At 33.9% G+C, this 20,335-nt stretch overlaps 1 protein-coding gene, 1 non-coding gene and 1 pseudogene across 3 annotated transcripts; 2 read left to right on the top strand and 1 right to left on the bottom strand.

Moving 5' to 3' along the window:
• Positions 1 to 2,292: 2,292 nt before the first annotated feature.
• LOC137814127 (UBP1-associated protein 2C) lies at positions 2,293 to 6,123 on the top strand. 2 transcript variants are annotated; one of them, XM_068616699.2, is made up of 6 exons: positions 2,298 to 2,485; positions 3,242 to 3,362; positions 3,575 to 3,718; positions 4,253 to 4,449; positions 4,997 to 5,072; positions 5,560 to 6,123. In XM_068616699.2, the coding sequence occupies exons 1-6, from the start codon at positions 2,361 to 2,363 to the stop codon at positions 5,896 to 5,898; spliced, it is 1,002 nt and encodes a 333-aa protein (XP_068472800.1). In that variant the 5' UTR covers positions 2,298 to 2,360; the 3' UTR covers positions 5,899 to 6,123. The 2 variants fall into 2 exon arrangements, with proteins under 2 accessions (XP_090158973.1, XP_068472800.1); XM_090302847.1 differs by lacking the exon at positions 3,242 to 3,362 and having other exon boundaries at positions 2,293 to 2,485.
• Positions 6,124 to 11,026: 4,903 nt separating this feature from the next.
• LOC150029646 (uncharacterized) lies at positions 11,027 to 19,519 on the top strand (annotated as a pseudogene).
• Positions 11,716 to 11,818, bottom strand: LOC137816780 (U6 spliceosomal RNA). Its single transcript, XR_016517323.1, has one exon. It is a non-coding gene; the product is annotated as a U6 spliceosomal RNA (small nuclear RNA).
• Positions 19,520 to 20,335: the final 816 nt, after the last annotated feature.

The following is a 20,335-nucleotide window of genomic DNA, read 5'->3' as shown; positions in this document are numbered from 1 at the left end:
TTTGGGGATTTTAATAAAGTTAGAGGGGAGTAGAAAATGACTTAAGTTGGAGAAATCAAAATTTTCTTTTGTGATCGAAGCATATTTGATCACTAACTTAATTCAATCGTTAATTCGGTGACTAAAATTAACAATTTCATTTAGCTATCGAACAAAAATTGGTCGTTGAAAAACAAACAACTTTGATTGCTAAGTTGATTGCAAAAAACACCACTTTTATTTTCTTCAACACTACCACCAATTTAACAACCAAATTTTGTGTCACTTCCACATTTGATCGCTAAACACATTAATATCACTAACAACTCATTTAGGCGTTATTTGGATCATATATTTGAGATTAACGTCAATCGATAACTATTTCAGTCACAATTTGTCACCTCTGTGTTTCAGTCGCTAAAATCGATGGCTAAATTACTATTTTCTTATAGTGTTTTAGCTTGATGTTCTATACTTAAATATAACCGATGAAGGCTTAAGTCACATATAGTACCAACAAAAACAATTGAAATTTTAATAAGATGCCCTAATCAAATTAATCAATCTTAACCATTCTAACATCATGCAAACACTAAACACCATTTGAAACTTTTTTTGTTTTCATGCAAAATAATAAATTTATCAACTAACCAATATATGCATTGTCAACACTTAAATCAAACAAAAAAAACACGCTCTCTTAATTAAGTGAATCACAATATTAAGTAACAATTAAAGGTTTTACAAAACAATGCAAAATAGAGTCAAGAATATGATTAAGCTCTTAGCTGAAAAACTTTTTTCAAAGAAATAAAAATTCCAAGAAAAGAAAGGATAGAAGATAGCCTCCAAAACCTTTAGAGAAACATAAATAAGCTGACCTAATAAACCAAAACACTTATTAGAATCTACTTCAATTGATATAATAAGTTTCTTGATTGAAATGTGAAACACTAAAGCATTTGAAAATAGAAATTTACTCTTGTACCGGTATGGGCGAGGCCGACCCTTGGTCTCTCTGTTCGAGACCCACCTGGCTACCCGAGACCTAGTCAATCTGACCGAGACCAAGGGAAAGTTGGGCGAGACCTAAGAGACTTGGTCGAGACGATGAGGCCGACGACCTACCTAGCTGAGGCCTTAGAAGACCTGGCCGAGATGACCGAGACCAGGGAAATCTGGCCGATGGCCGACCCATACCAGGGAGAACTTGGTCGACGGCCGACCCCTATTACCATTAACGCTCAAACCAAGATCAGTGAAGTTAATCCATCATTAAGAATTAGATAATATAACCCTAATCGGTATCCACTCCGATAAGCAGACCCAACAAGGTAGTCCCATTAGAATAATATAAATAGCACGCATCCCAAGGAGTAAGGTATCTCGTTTATTACTATTCACCTACCTAAGAGCTTACCACCCGCTTTACTGACTTGAGCGTCGGAGTGCCTTCGCAGGTACTCCCACCATCTGGTGTTCACCCGAGACCGAGTGCCGAAGGAGAAGTAGGAGGACGAGAGGAATCCCAACTCATCACCCAGTAACCTGACCGACCGAAGGAAGGAGAAGAAGACTTCAATAGTTCTCTAGGTCCCATCTCCCTAGTAGGAACAACTCCCAAACTAAAATTTGATCACATGAAAATGATTTATCTTAATCTCCTCCTAGTTGTTCCAACTTGACCCAAAAAACGATACAAATCTACTTCAAAAAACGATAGTATATTTTATTTTAAAAAATTACTCTAGAAATATAACAAAAAAAAAATTGAAATAAAAAATTAAAAGAAGAATTCAAAATCTGTTATCCAATCTATCTAATTCAATCTAACTAAATAAAGTGTAAGTTGATCATTCCTTCTATTATAAATTCAAAAATTTGTAATGTTAAGAAAAAATTCTAGTTACTTAATACATTTTTAAAAACTATATAATAGGTCAAATATAAATTTACTTTGATATTGTGAACTAACTTTCAAAATTTTAAGAATTTTTATAATGTAAAATTAAATTCAAATAAAAAAAAAGTTTCGTGAAGTTGAAGAGAATAAACAATTTGTTATACTCACAAATGATTAGGAATGGAAGTCATAGGAAAGAGAAACAACATAAATAGCAAAACAATTCAAAAAAAATATATGAACAAAGTATTTTTTTTCAGGTAAAAAAGGACAAACTAATTTGATTGTACATAGAAAGTATATTTACAAATTTATTTATGATGAGGCTGGGCCGGACATGGGCCTTGGAGTTTCTTGCAAGAGAAGCCCACGCTGCATTGATAAGAGAAGCCCAATTAAAGACCTAAAGCATTGGGTTCGGAGGTGTTGAGTGGAAGAAGAAGAAGAAGAAGAAGAAGAAGAAGAAGAAGAAGAAGACATGGAAGATTTGAAGAAGAGAAAACTAGACGAAGCAGGAAACGGTGATTTTACTTCCAAGGAAGAACTTCGCTTCCTCATTGAACCTCTAGCTAAACCCCAGCTCGTTGATCTTCTAGCTAAACTGTGCGTTTCATATTCTTCATTTCACTTCTTTCCCTCTTCTACTTCTTCTTTCTGTTTTTCCTCATCCTCTCCGTGCAATCAGTTTCCCCATGCTTCTTTGCTCTCTTTTTTTTCGCTTTTATCCGTTTTTTTTGCTGTTCTTTCCTTGAATTGTGTAAGGGTATTTTGATTTTGAATTGGCTCGTGTGGAACTTTTGTCTTGTAGTAGTGTCCATTGGGGACTGTAATATATAGTTTTTTTAACGTAGTTGGATTTGTGAGTATGTGATAAAGCTTGGACTTGCAGGATTTGACCTTAAAATTGTTGAAGCACGGGTCTTTATGAAATAGTCTTTATGCGTTTAGGACACAAGGCAGTGACCTTACTAGTTACTGGTGTGCCGAGGCTTCTCATCTCAGATCATCATTGTTGTTCATTGACAAATTTAGCATTATTATAATTATGACGAGATGAAACAAACAATCGGTGTTTGTACCTAAAACGTTAAAATAAAATCAATAATTGCTGGGTGAAAATAATTTTGTATACTTTGAGGCAGATATTAATTTTCTGCCTCAGTTGGTCAGAACAGAATCCTTTTTGGGCATTGCTTTATGTGTGTGCATACAATGTGCAGTTGTCAGCTTTGAATTGTTCGTACCTTCTGCTTGCTTGGTGTGCTTTGCATAAAAAGGGGCCAAAAGAAATTGCTCCCACTTGTACGCTGTGTGATTGACCGTGTGCATGTGTGTTTGTTTTCATGTTGAGGCATAAAGAGGGTCCCAATATCCTTCAATAGCAGAAGAAATAAAAAGTATTGCAAGTGCAGATCCTGCCCATCGAAAGCTTTTTGTTCGTGGCTTGGCATGGAATACCACTTCAGAAACTTTGCGTGCTGTGAGTGCATTGGTGATTGTGTTTAGTGTGTCATGCATGTGTTTGCTTCCTTGTCACATGGAATGAGCCCAACAAAATTTATTTTCTAGAGCGCCAATTTTATGCCCCTTTATTTGCCACCCAGTACCATGTCTCTGATCTCAAGCCTTCAGACAAAAATAAAATTCTTCTTTCTCAGTATGTTGTCTCTTATACATTGCTTGTTTTTCCAGGCATTTGAAGAGCATGGAGAAATTGAGGAAGGAGCCGTGATCCATGATAAAGTAACAGGGAAGTCCCGTGGCTATGGATTTATCACTTTCAAAAATATGGAATCAACTCAGCAAGCATTGAAAGCTTCTAGCAAGTTAATTGATGTATAAGCTTTACCCCATTTTGTTGCTTCGGATTCTGATCTCTTATATGCATGAATCTGCAGTTTTGCTTTTGAAACATTATGGTAACTGAGTTTGTCTCTTTTTAATTTCTTAACTTCCCAATCCCAATACACCCAAACTATGAGATGTATCAGGAAGATTATTTTGTATGTGGTTCTTTTTTGAGGGGGCTTATTTTCTGATAACAGACAACCTTTGATTAGGGTTTGAACACTTTGTTGCATGCTTATTTTGTCTCATGTTGCAGAATCCAATTGACATGTATCTACCTTATACTGTTGAGAAACACTCAGGATTAGTGATATTTTTTACCTTTGGGCCTAAGGTCGATAATACACAGGAAGGTTATTTGTAATTAGTATTTTATTTATACCTGTAGATTTTAGTAGTTTAGTTTTGTGTAGGTGCTGTCCGTCCCCAACCCCCAAAAAATGAAAAACTATTAATCTGTGAAACTGTATGCAGTCGTCATTCCGACATTCCCTGGTTGATTGTAGGAATTTGTGTTTTCAGGGAAGATTGGCTGTCTGTAATCTAGCCTGTGAGGGTCTAAGTGGAACAAGTAGTGCCCCTGATCTTTCCCTGAGGAAGCTTTACATTGGAAGCTTATCACCAGAAGTCACAAGTGAAATGCTGCTTCACTATTTTGCGAGGCATGGTGAAATAGAAGAAGGTTCAGTTGCATATGACAGGGATACCGATGAATCACGGTAAAAGTAGCAACAGTATTACTCGGATACAAAATTTTATAGTCTTTTTAATTTCCCTGAGAGAAGCTCCAATGCCTGAGAAAGATAGTTGTTAATTTGTTACAGCAGTCCACTTAAGTATGTATTCAGTGGTGGAGAGCATCCAGTATCACTTTTGAAAAAATCTATTTGTTCTCACTGTAGCAGCCCAGAAAAGGGTTGCTGCTAGGTGCGACTTTTCATTATTTTTCTTTTAAAGAAACTGGTTTATATAGAGCAACGGTCATATATAGAGCTCTGTCTATATATTTGCACAGTTACATAGAGCAAAAACTATAGTTTAATAGTTCGTTCTCTCAATATATCAATATCATGTATCTGTTTTTGTACCGATTTGTTCTATCGAAGTCTCAATTTGAAGTTCCAAAATTTTGTTCTGTAAATTATGAACTTCAAAAAGTCATGTTTATCAACCGATTTTATTATCTCTCTATCAGTAATGCTCTAAGTAGCTTCCTTTCCTGGTTTTTACTGTAACGTGTTATTATTGTTTTATTTCCAACTGCAGTGGCTTTGGCTTTGTCACGTACAAGACAGCTGAAGCTGCCAAGAAGGCCATAGATGATCTTGAAAAGGTTCTTGGGGTAAGCAAACGCATCATATTTTATATCAAGTCTGTTAGGGTGGGACCTGGTTATTTCTGGGCTTAAAACTGTCTTGGAATGTGACAAGAAGAAATGGAAGATCATTGAAAAAGCCATCTTAGATAACTTTGCGGTTTTATCTGCATATTAGACTTTAGGGTTAAATAAATTCTTTATACACCTCCAAAATTTACAAATATATGTAAAAATATAAAGCTCCTCATGTAGTTGTTTTGGAGGAGGTTCCTTTCTAATTGGTAATTATCTAAATAGACATTAAACTAGTAAGATCGATTATAATCTCATGTGTTTTTGATTGAAGTTGTTATTTCCTCAAATGGAAATTGCAATTCATATGTTTTTCATTTTAAATCAACTGCTTTGGACCTTGTAAACTGAAAACTTGTTACAGCGCCTGCTATAGCTTTAGGATTGAAGCTGCATAAATTTTGGAAGTTATGACTTATTGTACTTGTTTTCATTTCAGGGAAGGAATATAATTGTAAAATATGCTGATTCTAACAAAGGTAAAACTGGGCAGCCGCCATTTCCCTCTGGAGTGGTTCCAATGGCTTCCTTACCTATGAGCACAGGCTATATGCAGCCTGGTAAAAGCTCTGGCCCCCCAATAAATTACAATTACCCCCAAACCGTAGCACCATATTCTGCATCTTCTTATCCAAACCCTCACACAGTACCTTCTCCTTATCCAACACAAGGGCAGATTCCTTACCCTCCAGTTTCTGCAAAGAAAGACCAACATGGGTTTCCGCCTACCCAACCTGTAGGAATGAACAACTACCCTTATTACTATCCCAAGCAATGAATGAATGTATTTAACTGAATATGATTATTTTGGCACTCCTTTCTTTGCTTTTCTTTTCAAATCATTTTAGCAATTAGTTACCACCCATCTCTTAAGTCATCCCATCACCTGTTAATGAACCTCTGCCTCCTCACTTTGCAGCTTTTCATTTAGTTGAATTTTGGCATTCTTATTTATTACCTGTAATATTGACTAGAAATTTTTTATATGTATTTTTTCTGAATATCTTGAACGGGAGCAACATTTTTTTTTCTGCATATAAGTTAGCACTTCAAACTTTCAAAATTGCTAACTTTTGAGTGGTTATTTAGCCTCAGCTTACATTTCTAAAATTCCCAGCCTTACCCTTATTGACATTTGTTCACGAACCACACCACTACTGGAGGATGTACAATGTCCATCCAGGATACATCTCGTAGCTGTTGTATAGTTTTCTTTTGGAACTTTAATGGAATATTCGGTTCAGGTTAAAAGAAATTAAGTGGAAGGAAGAAAAGTAAAGAGAAAATAGAAATGGAAATGATGTATAAATTGCCCAGTAAAAAGATACAATGACAAATATTCTGAATACAGAAATGAAAAAAATAAAGATCATTTTGTAATTGTAGTTGTTTCATAATTACTAAAGGAGTGATTATTAAAGTGGGATCTCACTTGAAGTTCTTCTGTCTAATATTTTAAGCAAACCAAAAGGAGAATAATAGTAAAACATACATATTTCTCACTTGTCATTTGTAAATTATTATTAGAAGAACACATGAGCATGTAAAAAAAATCAAAGAATAACAAAACTTACATATCTTTTACTTCTATTTTTTTTTTCATTTGTAAATTATGATTAGAAAAGTTACACTTGAGCATATAAAAAGAAAAATAAAAATAAAAAGTAATTTATGAATGATTGAATTGATATAAAAACTTTAAAAATATATATAAAATTATCTTGTTATAAATTAGTTTAATTTAATATTAAATTATAATTTTATTAGCATTACTATTGTTTATCCTTTTATTATTATTGTTATTTTATTATATAGCATAATTAACTATATTAGGTTATACAGCGTAACATAGATAATCAATTGTTATATAAGGTAACATTTTGTCGTGGACGTTAGTAGAAAAATAAAAGTAAGGGTAAAAACATAAAACATTAAATTTAATTGGTTTTTTTCTCACAATTCCAATGTGTGGAAATCCTCCTCTCTTGCAGATTTGTCTTAACATTTCTTCATTTCTTCACATACTTGCAAATACAAACACTCATGCTTCACACTTTTCTCTGTAGAACACTACAAAGGTGGAAACAATTAAAGGCTTAGTTATTATCTTCTCTGATAGATTTTTTTTGTAATATGACATATCCATCTTGGCAGGCACCATCATATTACATGTGTGTCAATATTTGCATTGAATAAAGGAAGCAAAATTATCATTTTTTTTCTTATCTTTATGAAGGAAACCAAACTTGTAAGAGACGTATTACAATTTGGTGTTTTCATTGAGAGAAATTATCCATTGAACTCAAGGGACACCATGACTTCATAAAAAATGTTGATAAAAAGGACATCATACTTCAACTACTAGAAAACCAAAAAACCTTCGAAGAGATTAATACTTGTATGAATAATTTGGAGACACAAATAGTGGCTCGTAATGGTCGTAGGGGAGATTGGGTAGTTGTGACCAATAACTTCATCCTTCAACCATTTTGTTACACCGTAAGTTAGATATGCCCCGTTTTAATGGACTTACTCATTGGTCTAGATTTTCAAATTCAAGTAGTTTCTTTACTATCACTTAACCACAAAAGATAAAAAAGATTTTCAAAATCAAGTAGTTTTTTTACTACCAATAAACCACAAAGATCAAAAAGATTAAAATGGCTTCTTTCTCCATGGAAGGCAAAGCCCTCACTTAGTTCGAATGGTTGCATGAAAACAAACTTGTACCGGGATGACCGACCGGTCTATTGACCCGGTCAACCCATGCGTCAAGACCATACTTTAAGGTACGAGGTCGACCACATGTCATATGTGGCCGACCGACATAAGGTGCTCAAGTCAAAGGTTGACCCAATTAGCAAAGGTTAACCTATGGTTAGGAAACGACCTAATCCAACCCTAATCGCTAAACAACCCCCTAATCCGGCCCAACAACAAGGGCCCATCAAGGTAATATAAATATCACGCATTCCAAGGAAGAAGGTACGTCATTATCTATAGTATTCTAACCACCCGAGTACGATACCCCACTGACTTGAGCGTTGGAGTGCCATCTGCAGGTACCCCACCAGTCGGAGGAGCCGTTCGGCGAGGAAGACAAGGAGGAACGTGAGACACGACCAACCGAGTGACATCTGAAGATAATCGTTCTTCCAGTCCCCAACCTAGTTCGAGAACAAAACTTAATTCCAACTTGGCAAATCTTCCTCCAAGCATTAGATGTTTGTTTTGCACCATCCAATTACAAGGATAAAAAAGGATGTTGTTCAAACTTTCTTAATCGTCACTTGTTCAATAATATCAAAATCAATTTGAATCATAAGGAAATCGAATTGCAGGTCTACCTCCTCCTTTCTTTCTCAGTTGTTATGTCTCAACTCTCAAACCCAAAACTTGTAAGAGGACAAACGTTCTAATTGATTTTTTCTATCTTGGATTATAAGTTTGGGGAAATTACAAGAGGAAAAGTTTACAAAAGCTTAAATAAGAAATCACTTTTTTTACTCCACTGCAAGATTCACCGTGGTCACAATCCACTTTCTTACACCACCTGACAAGCAATCACGAGCCCAAACCAAACCAACTCTTATTTTCCAGAACACAAATTGAACCTTAATTCTCTTTCCATTAAAATATTATCCCTTGCAGAACTTCAAAATTAAGAAGTACCATCTGGGTCACAAGTGCAAGCATGATTTTTTGTTGTTGATGGTACAATCACATGACCCTAAAATTAATAAGATTAATTTAACCAACCACCTACAAAATGATGACTTAACCCATAATGACTTATCACTTATCATATGCACTTGCAATACCTCGTTCAAATCAATTTACATGCACTAAGTGTCTAATTTCAGTAATATTTTATATTAAAACATAGACACTTATGAGGATTTATTGCTAATTTACATATAAAATAATTCTTAATTTATGAATATATACATTTTTTATGAGCTTTATTTGAATAAGAGCATTTTATTCCCAAATTTGGTGTTAATTGCAGATTTCTAGGGAGAATTGACGATTTGGAGTAAAGAAGAATAATTTGAGCTAAAAAGAGAAAACTGGAAGATTCCAAAATGGAAAAAGATACAAAGAAAGATTGAGTCTTTTTATGTTTTATCATTTAGCTCATTAGCACGACACATGAAGCAACCTAACCCTAGAAAACTAGGATAATAGAGGGCTAGAGGCTCAACCTTAGGGTGCCAGATTGAGAGGAAAACACCATAAAGTGAATTGTAACCCAATTGGGAGAATGGAAGGTGCTAGAAGTATGTGTGGCTAATTCTACCCTTTGGGATTGGGAGTAATCTGCTCAAACTCTTATGTATTGAGGTGATATCTTATATATTAATATCCAGTTCTTGATTGATTATTGGTATTGTTGTTTTACTTTTAACTTTCCGTGACAAATTGAGAATCCTAAATCTGACCGGGAGGTATTTTTAGGGTTTGGACATAAACAACAATACTTAACATATTTGAGTGCTAGGAATAGACTTGAAATGTTAATTGCTATTAAACATCCGAGCTTCATCCTAAGTTGTTCTTATAATTATGCGAGGGAACGATAGTTAAGGGACATTCTTAAGGATTTTATCGTTATAAATGATTTTTATATGGACATCAATTTCAATCAAAGAACTTAATATTGACATGCTAATTAAAATACATGAGAGTGAGAGAGATGAAACCTAATCCCTACTTCTCCAACTGAAGCAACTAATTCTTTGTTTGTTTTCTTATTGATCATTGACAACACACTCAATTCAACACTCTTTTTATTGTTCTGTTGTTATATTTAGCGAATATTGTACTTGATAATTCACTGTTCCTCGTGGGATCGATATCCATCCTTAGGGACAATATTACTTCTGACAAACGCGGTGCACTTGCCGTAAAAATCATCAGCACTTTTGGACCATTTAATTCCTTAGACTCTCAAAGTTTTGGGCTAACTCAATTCATTCGGTACTACAATTTAGGTGAATGTCACATGATGAAATGTACATTTTTACATTATTTAATACATCTACTATCACATATTGACTTGAGTGTTAGAGAATCCTTTGCAATGATCTTCCATTCTGAACGAGACCCGAGAAGTGACCTATACACAAGTGTTTCATATAAGTAAGTTAAAGAATAAGACACACTTTGAGTCCATATAAAAACAATTGGCGTCCACTATGGGGCTGAGAAGGTACAACGCTAAAGAACTCAATCGTATTTACAAGAAACCTGACTAATGATCAAAGGACATAGACTCGAGTAATTGAGACTGAACACATGACTTTTCTTTTGGATTTTCAGAGGGAGGTAGTCGAAATGAAACAGAGGAATACCAAAGAAATTTGTGTCCTCAGACAAGAGAACTAGAAGATGAAAAGGAGGTTGGAAGGGACTCACCTGTCCTGGCCCTAAGAAGAGGAATACCAAGACCCTGAGCACCCTCTGTCATGATACCCATACGTTGGAAGCATAATTGCATCTTCATATGTCGACAAACACCTCAATGACATTGGGGAGTACCTGTCGACACCCTTTTGTTGATAAAATAATGAGTGTTTAACTCCCTCCTAACTAAAAGGGATTGAGTATTGACTGATATGATGGGATGATCGACCTCGATGAGCATGTTGACGTATATGTGACCCAAATGGGCCTTTACACCTTGAACAACACAATGCTCTACCATGTTTTTTCAACATCCTCGAAATGAGTGACATTGAGTTAGTTTACTCGCCTCCCACCATTCACCATTGATAACTTCAAGACCTTGGTGGCAAAGTTTGGGATGTAATTTGTAACAAGCTAACCACATCACATGACATCAATCACCCCCACTAATATCTGGCAAGAGAAGGGTGAGTCGTTGAGATTGTTTATGGATAACAATGTTATCTAAAAGTGGTTATTGTGGTGACATGGCGGAAATCAGTGGGGGAGTTACAGATTACTGCCACAACATGGCAATGGCGATGTATGTTTGTCATGGCGGCCCTTGGTGGACACTTTTTGCATCATGGGATGCTAGTGGTGAAAGGAGATGGAGGAAAAGGATGCGAGAAGGAGGTTGTTGGGAAAAATGGGTAATTTTCCCACTAAAACAGAACCCTAACAAAGCTACCCGACAAATAATATTGAATAAACAGAGCAGAATAATAAAAGAGATAAAGAGGAAAAAAACACACCAGAAAATTGTTAACGGAGTTCGGCCAATTTAGCCTAATCTCCGAGCACAGCAAAAACAGCTCACTTTTATTATTATGGGAGAAGATATTACAAATTGGGATATATAACAGTGAAGGAGGAGAGTTTAATTTATAACCCTCAAACCTCCTTCCCAAACAATGAATCCACCGATGTGGGACTTGGGATTAAGCCAAAATCAATAGTGGCAATGCAAGAAGCGACGAGGGTGTGCAGTGGCGGCATGAGGTCCGATGAGGGTGTGCGACGACGACAACATTAGAAATCCTAAGTGTCATGTTTGATTTGTTATGTAGCGCCCCATGACTTAGAGTGGTGTGTGTGGAACCTTGATAATTTTAAAAAAGTTGCAACAAAACCCTAAAATGAATTGGTCATACCATACCTTTTCTCGATTTGTGCATGTCATCCTTGCATAGGGATCATGCTAATCTTCTCTATATCGTTCCAATTTTACCGGATGTCCTTGAGCGGACTGGTCATACCATACCTTATAAGTGTCATTATTTAGTGAAATTTCATGCAAAAAGTTAGACATTTATTGATTTTAATTGTTGATTAAGCTATGATTCAACCCTAATTTGAAAAAAAATAGAATTTAATAATATATTTTTGGAGTTATGAGATTAATAGAACTATTTATTTCCAATTTTGTGTTATTTTCAAAAATTTAAGGAGAGATGAAGCAAATGGATATATTTTTTTGCTCAAAGCTTGAATTTTTATTCATGAACATGAATTTTGGATCTAGTATTTTGTGCTTAAAGCTCAAATTTTTATTCATGAACGTGATTCTTGGATATAACTGAAAAGTACTTCTAAGAAATCTGACATAAATGAGGATACTTGATATGTTTTGATACTAGACACAAATTAGAATATATTAATTGCTATATAATATTTTTTTTCTTAATGGTAAGAATGTTTTCTAAAGATAAGAGACATCGATATTTAGGAGATAATCCAAATAATTTCACAATTAAGGAATCAATATGAATGACTCTTATATGTTGCATCAATATAAATTAAGTTAGAAGATTGTATGTTTTTATTTATCCAAAATAAAGACGAGTGAGAAAGATTAACTTCAATCCCGATTTTATCAATTAAATTATTTTTCTCATTTATTTTGTTTTAATTTAATTTTCATGCAAATTTATATCTATATCTTTTAAATTCAATTATTGTACATATTCTTATACTTAGTGAATACTATGATTAGGATTTTAAATAAATGTTCCTCGTGGGTTTGACATCCGTCTTTTACGATAAATTATTATTTTTGACAAAAAAAGAAGAGTGGTGCACCAAATTGTAAATGAAGAAAAGGAAGAACATAAAAAATTGAAGAAGAGTGGTGCAAAGAAGGAAAGGAAAAGGTGAAGAGATGAAGAAAGCTTAAGGAAAAATGGAGTAAGAAGCCGCTCCACGTGGTGTAGAGTTGCCACTTGAAGTGTAGAGTACTCAAGATAAGATCCAAGTATAATAGGAGACTCAACTCACTAAATACTCTAATAGAGTTTCTTTTCTATTCAAAATTCAATGTGTAAATTACATGAGGCAAGTCACCCTTTATATAGGAGAGAGTGACTTTGGGAGCAAGAGTGAGATGGGTAGGGGCGCCATTTGTGAGAAACCTTCTAGAAGGTATGTAAAAAAACCCTAAACATAGGTGCACTTGTCATGAAAGGTGGGCTTGGCACAAGCCCAATTTATGCTAAGTACGCCCTAATTTATGCTAAGTACGCCCTAATTTATGCTAAGTGAACCCTACTCTAGCTTATTCTTCTATTTGGACCCCCAAAGTGAGTCCAAATTATTTACATAAACTTGTCTTGTGAAAAGACTAGAATGAAGAACATATGATATTCTGGTTTATGTCTAGTTCTTCTCCTGTTGGGCCTGGTCTTGTATGCTAAGATGACTGTCCTAATTGTGAAGTATTTGTTGTGTCCTTAATCATCTGTCAAGGTGGTTTGTATCATGTCCCCCAAGTTGGAAAGAATTTGACCTCGAATTAATAACTCATGTAAATAACATAATTAGTTTGTTCACAGAATAGATAGAATATTTATAGCATTGAGTTGTGAATCAAACTTATGTTCATGAAGTTTTGGGAGTTCGCATGGATAAGTTTTAGAAACAGGCCATGTTTCTAGAGAATGTTTAGGGAAGAAGTGATTTGTTTGTGAAAAATCCTCTTAGAAGGTGAGAACCCTTAGGAGGTTTTTGAATGTCATCCCTATACTTCTTTATCAAAGATGTCAAGTATTTAGAATGATTTGGTAATGAAAAGGATAAGGAAGAAGTATACCTAGGAAACACAGTTAGTTTTGTACGGGTCAACATTATTGTTTTGACTGCGTGAGATGAGATGATGAGATCTGTTTTGATTTTACTTTCCTCAACTTTTTCATTTTCTCTTTTGGTTTTTGTTTTTACTTGGTCCTCATTAACTTCCTTGGGAGATTAGGGTTTTAATATAACTTTGTGCCCTTGGAAGTTGAAAGAAATCTTATTGGTATGACCATCATGTAAATTTTTCCTTTCATATTGCCAAGGCCTTCCCAATAGAATATGTGTTGCTTCCTGATAACTTTTTACGACAAGTGCACCGAGTTGCTAGAAGTAATAATGTGTTCCTAAGGACGAATATCGAACCCACAAGGAACAATTGAATAATCAAGTAATTCACTAAATATAAGACAGGATAATAAATAATTTCTATTATTGATAAATAGTTTCTAAATTAGTTTCTATTATTGATAAATAGTTTCTAAATTGGTATCTAATTAGCTACAAAGGTTTTGACTACCAATTATTTAGATTCTAAATTTGGTAGCAAAAACCTTGGTCATTAATTGGATACCAATTTAGAAACTATTTATCAATAATAGAAACTAATAATTTTTTTAGTCTCTAAAATGGTCTTTAATTTAGTCACTATAGCAACTAATTATTTTTTGTCTTTAAAACTAGTTTGTATTTAATGATTTTCTTGTAGTGAATACAAATTAGGGCCACTTTCCTCATTAAAACTAGGTAACTTTACAAAAGGAAAATAATTCTTTGGTGGTTGGTGTTGGTGGTGCCTAGTTCCCACATTTTTTACTTTCCAATCTTCTTCTTTTTCTTCCTCACTTCCATAGTGCATATGGTACCTTATAGTTCGTCCAGGTTCCCGCCTCCTTTCTCTAACTAGTCTCTCTTGAGTATCCTTTAGCCTTTGTATTCTTTCCACTATTTGCCGCATTTCCTCTTCTTTGTGGGCCAAACTCCTTTTGGTATCCTTAAGCTCCCACAAAAGACGTGTCTTTTGAGGAGATAGCAGTTTTGAAGATTCTCTCGAACACAATTGAGCCATGATTTGCACAAATGAAAGCAAACAATTAGTGAAAACAATAATTTAATGAACTCACTCACGTGTATCACTCAACAGTTTAGTAAAGGATGGAAAAAGGTTAACTTCACTCAATAAAGGTTTTGCAATTTTTCCTAAGGGTCTACACTTGGTAGCAACACTTCAAGTGAAAGAGGTCAAAGCTCTTATCACTTGCTCATACAAAGAACTCCAACAAAACTTTAAGAAAATTTTAAATACAAGCAAGAAAACTTTAAAGAAAGAAAGCTAAACCAAAATAAAAGTATGATGATGACAAAACATAAACAAGACCAACAAGAAAAGCACTTATGAAGACTCAAATAAATTTACTTAAACTTTTAACTATGAAGTTTTAATTTTCTTAGAACATGTAAAAGCAAGAAGGATAAAGTTTCACAAATGTGAAAACAATTTGCCACATGAAAATAATCCTTTTAATACTTTAATCTTGAAAAGTGAATTGCATTCAAATTGTTTTTGTATTTGTTTTTATGGATTTAAAATGTCCACATTCTTGACACATATTTTTACTTCACTTTCAAATTTTCACAAATAGATTGGGAATCAATTCATATGATCACTTGAATTCTTTGTTTGACACTAAATCAACTACCACTTAAACAAACTCTAATTACTTTTAGTTCTTCACAATTAAAAGCAAAATAAGCAGAATGGATTTAAAGACTCCTAGAACACTAAGAACATAAGACTCAAGCAAAATAGGTAAGGAATTTTTTTTGACACAAATATATCAAAAGTAGAATTTTAAATTCTTAATGAATAAAAAGGCGAAATTGTAAATGATAGAATTTAAAGGCTAAATTGAAAGGTAAAATTGAAATTACATGAAGATAAAAACATAATTGAAATGGTTGAAATTTAAAGGCAAAAATCAACTCAGAAACCTTGCTCTGAATACTACATGATGTGAGTTGATTTTAAGATTGTACATTTTATGGGTTGCACTTTGTTTTTGGGTTTTTGTTTTAAGCGCAATATGGTGAGAAACCCAAAGAATATTCTCATTGGACACGAACTTAAGGAAGTGGTTAAGTAAGTGTAAAGGTTTACTTCTAGAGGGCAAAGAGAAAAACACAATATAAGGTGATGATGATGATGATGAGGTGTTGAATTAAGAACAAAAAAAGGAAACAATTATAATAGATGAACCGAATTGTAAATGAAGAAAAGGAAAAACATAAAAAATGGAAGAAAACTGGTGCAAAGAAGGAAAGGAAAAGGTGAAGAGATAAAGAAAGCTTATGGAAAAATGGAGTAAGGAGTCACGCCACTTGGATGATGGGATACTTCAAGATGAGTGGTGTAGAGCTGCCACTTGAAGTGTAGAACACTCAAGATAAGATCTAACGATAATAGGAGACTCGGTTCACTAAACACTATGATAAAGTTTCTTTTCTATTCAAAGTTCAATAATGTGTAAATTACATTAGGCAAGGGACCATTTATATAAGAGAGAGTGACTTGGGGAGCAAGAGTGAGAGGGGTAGGGACGTCATTTGTGAGAAGCCTTCTAGAAGGTAGGTCAAAAAACCCTAACCCTAGGTGCACTTGTCATGAAAGGCGAGCTTGACACAAGCCCAATTTATGCTAAGTACACCCAATTTATGCTAAGTGAATCTTACTCTAGCTTATTCTTCTATTTAGACCCCCAAAGTGAGCCCCAATTTATTTACATAAACTTGTCTTATGAAAAAACTAGAAGGAAGAACATCTGATATTTTGGTTTATGTCTGGTTCTTCTTCTGTTGAGGCTTTCTTGAAGTTTGGTGGGGCCTGGTCTTGTATGCTGAGATGACTGACCTAATTGTGAAGTATTTATTGTGTCCTTAGTCATTTGCTTGTCAAGGTGGTTTGTATCACTTTCCGTAAGGAGTCACCAAGTTTTTGGACCCAATTGAAATGTTATAAGTTAACGTAATAATATCCTATATATAACAATCAATACTTGCTTGTTCACTTCAACCATTAGTTGCTCATTGTTGCCTATTGTCGTTGCTCATCATCGATCACCGCCACTGCTCACCGTTGATCATCGCTTTTGTTTCTTTTGTCCTCGTCACCATTGTCCGTCTTCATTTTTACCACTACTTTCTTGCAAGTGTTTTTTTTTATAAATATTTTATTTACTTCTAGTCTTAGTTCCTATTTTTTTTTTCTTTTTTTCCACTTCCACTATAATTATTTTCTGAAAAAATATACATATTTTCCAACAACCATAATGGAAAGGACCATGATACTTTAAGAACATCCCAAATAAATGATCTTGGTTGGAAACATTGAAATTTAAATACAATTGTATGTAATCACCATGTGAAAATTATGAAAGGAAAAATTACTATAGTTAAAGAACATTCGATGGAAAGGAATGGCAACATTGTTACTTGCACCAAGACTCCAAAAAGTATGAGAGAAGAGCTTTGAAAATTATTTAAAGGAAGAGCAAACACATCTTCGCTCAATCCTACATACAACTTATGATAATAATGACAGTGAAGATGAAGTTAAAATTTCCACAACTAGTAATGATAAGGGGAAATAGTAGTGGGAAAAATGACCAATAGATATGTTATGTAGAAATCCAAGTGGTGCAATAAATAAGAAAGAAAAAAAGAAAATTTAAGGCAAGCTAATATCAAAGAATCATATAACAAAAATTTAAAGGTGTCAGATCATCAATACATTTCTCAAATTTGGTACCAAGCATGTTTGTCACTCAACCTTGTAAGATTGAATAGTTTTCAAGGTACAATTGATGTTATAGGTGCTTATGATTGATGTTATAGGTGCTTATGGAACCCTAAATCCTACGTCATAAACCTAATTTGACTGCTCCTACTTCACATGAAATTAGATTTATAATTCTCAACAAAAAGGTTGATTACACTAAAAATTTGTTGAAGGATCACAAATTGCAGTGGAGCAAACATGATTGTTCTATTATGCCAGGTGCTTGAACTAAACAAAAGCAACAATGTTTGATTAACTTTTTAGTGAGATCCCAAGGACAATGTTTGTAAAGTCCATTGATGGTTCTAAATTTGTGAAGATATGGAAAACACTTTTTGAGATGCTTGATACCTTTATGGAAGAGATTGGAGAAGAAAATGTTGTTCAAGTTATCACAGACAATGGAAGTAATTATGTGTTGGCTGGTAAGTATTGGAAGAAAAAAAACTTCATCTCTATTGGACTCCTTGTGCTACTCATTGTATACATTTAATGCTTGAAGACATTGGAAAACTTCCTTTGATAAAGAAGACAATTCAAAGAAAAGTTAGTCTTTTTGGATTTATATATACACATTCTAATTCCTTGAGTTTGTTGAGACAATTTACAAATAAGAGGGAATTGGTAGAACATGCGATTACAAAGTTTGCTACCTCGTATTTATCATTACAAAGGTTGCATAAAGAGAAGGGAAATTTGAGAAAGATGTTCATTTCATATGAATAGAGCAAGAACAAGTTTTCTAAGGAAGCTAATGAGAGGGAAGATACAAACATTGTTCTTATGCCTTCATTTTGAAATCGTATTATATTTACTCTCAAAGTCACAAATCCTTTTGTTCATATAATTTGTCTAGTGGATGGGGAAATAGAAGCAATTATGGGCTATATATATGAAGCAATGAAGAAAGTCAAGGAAACAATAATGAAGTCATTCAATAACAATGAAAGCAAATACAATTATGTATTTACAATCATTGATAATAGATGGACATGCTAACTTCATCTCTCTTTGCATGCGACTGGTCACTTTTTGAACCTAGAGTTCTATTATTCCAACCCATGAATATAATATAATTTGAAAGTTATAAATGGATTGTATACTTTCATTAAGAGGTTGGTTCCCTGGAAAAAATGTGTAATAAAAAAATTTAACTGAGTTGTCTCTTTATAAGAGTGGAAGTGGACTCTTCGTGATGACATTACCAAGGAATCAAGGAAGACTATAACCCTAGGTGAGACACTTAAACATATTCTAAAATGCGTTAAGATATAAATTATATCATATAATAGTTACATTCTAAGTTACTTTCTTTACTTTTATAACTCAATGGTGGAAGAATTATGGGCATGCAACTCGCAACTTACAAAAGCTAGCAATCAAGATTTTAAATTTGACATATAGTTAATTGGGACATGAACAAAGCATTTGAGCAAGTAATAACTATGAATCATTTCATTATTATCTTTTTTTTTGTATAACGTAGAAAGAAATTTCATTCACATTTTACTTATTCATAATGTTGATTAATTAAAAAAAAGGAGTAGGCTAGACTACAAAAGGTTGCATGCTTTGGTTTACATAAAGTATAATAAAAAAATTGTTCAAATATATAATATTAGGGATGAAATAAGCCTTATTGTACTATATGACATTGACGAGTATAATGAGTGGTTAATAAAATAAGTAGATGATGATAATGATAATGAAGAGGGATGGGGAATGAGTTGTTTTTTATGATGATCTCACTCTTAATTGGGCAATTGTTTATGAAGTTTTGAGTGTTGGAGAACCAATAACTTATACAAGGAGACAAAGAACCAGTAAAAGAAAGCAACCATCAAGTGGTGGTATTGTCTTTGGATTTTTCCATGCTTTTAAGAAAGGTCCCGGTGCAACTTCAACCCTGACAAAGAAAGGCATAGAGAAGATTCTATTTGTGGTTGAGAATGAATTACATGATAGCTCTGATTCTGAGTTTGAAAAATTACTAACTTTGATAAGAGTTTCTCTGAAAGGGAAGAAAAGGATGAATGTGCCACATTAGAAAATATTGTAGACAATTATGTTGAGATTGAAGAAGAGTTGGATAATTAAGAGTTTAAGACTTTATTTTATGTTTTGTTGTTATTTTAAGTTTTGAAATTGGTAATGTTTTGATTTGATGTTATTATTATTTGAATTTCTAGACATAATATTATTATTAGTTATGATTGTCTCTTTCATCATTTTTGTGTTACAATTATATTTTTGTATTTTTTAAAATTATCTATATGTATATATTGAACTTCTTTTGACTACAATGATTCTGCCATAACTTGTCATGGTTTTAATTATAACTTTAAAAAGAATTTTTGGATCCCCGACTTTTTCTATTATTTGATATCGATAACACTAATGGAGAGGTTCAGAAAAGTAGCTTTGAACATCTGAAACTTCAACCTGGAGGTGGCCCTTCATCACATGGTGACAACATTGAGATAGAGGCCATTTGTAGATAGTTTATGTAAAAATTCGTCGTTGACATAAATGAGCTAAAAAGGAAAGCTGCGAAATTTCTGCAACTAGAAGAACTTCATGAATTTTGGAGTTAGGTCCAAGATGAGAGGGGACCCGAGAAAGCTAAGGAGAAAGAGACGTCAAGCTGACCTTAACCATCAAATAAAATCAAGAAAAATTGATTGCCTAAGTTCTCGTATTACACCCTACTAAATAGAGAAAGGAGCCAGATTCGAGATGAGGCTCTAAGAGTCAACCTAATCCCAACCCCTCAAAAGGTTCCTACACCACAAAATACCGACACAAGCAAGAAATGTTGATACCACCGTAATTTTGACCGCTCGATCGAAGAGTGTTTGACGTT

This window comes from Phaseolus vulgaris, chromosome 1 (assembly GCF_051622355.1).
Source record: "Phaseolus vulgaris cultivar YP4 chromosome 1, ASM5162235v1, whole genome shotgun sequence".
NCBI classification, from domain to species: domain Eukaryota; kingdom Viridiplantae; phylum Streptophyta; class Magnoliopsida; order Fabales; family Fabaceae; genus Phaseolus; species Phaseolus vulgaris.
The sequence above is the reverse complement of the archived record's forward strand: the minus strand, read 5'-3'. Positions and strand labels throughout refer to the sequence as shown.

Excerpts from the sequence above, each read along its gene's own strand:
- LOC137814127 (XM_068616699.2), top strand. The coding sequence starts at position 2,361 with ATGGAAGATTTGAAGAAGAGAAAACTAGACGAAGCAGGAAACGGTGAT. Across the intron at positions 4,450-4,996 it reads AGGGATACCGATGAATCACG|TGGCTTTGGCTTTGTCACGT; the intron begins GTAAAAGTAGCA and ends TTCCAACTGCAG. Across the intron at positions 5,073-5,559 it reads ATCTTGAAAAGGTTCTTGGG|GGAAGGAATATAATTGTAAA; the intron begins GTAAGCAAACGC and ends TTTTCATTTCAG.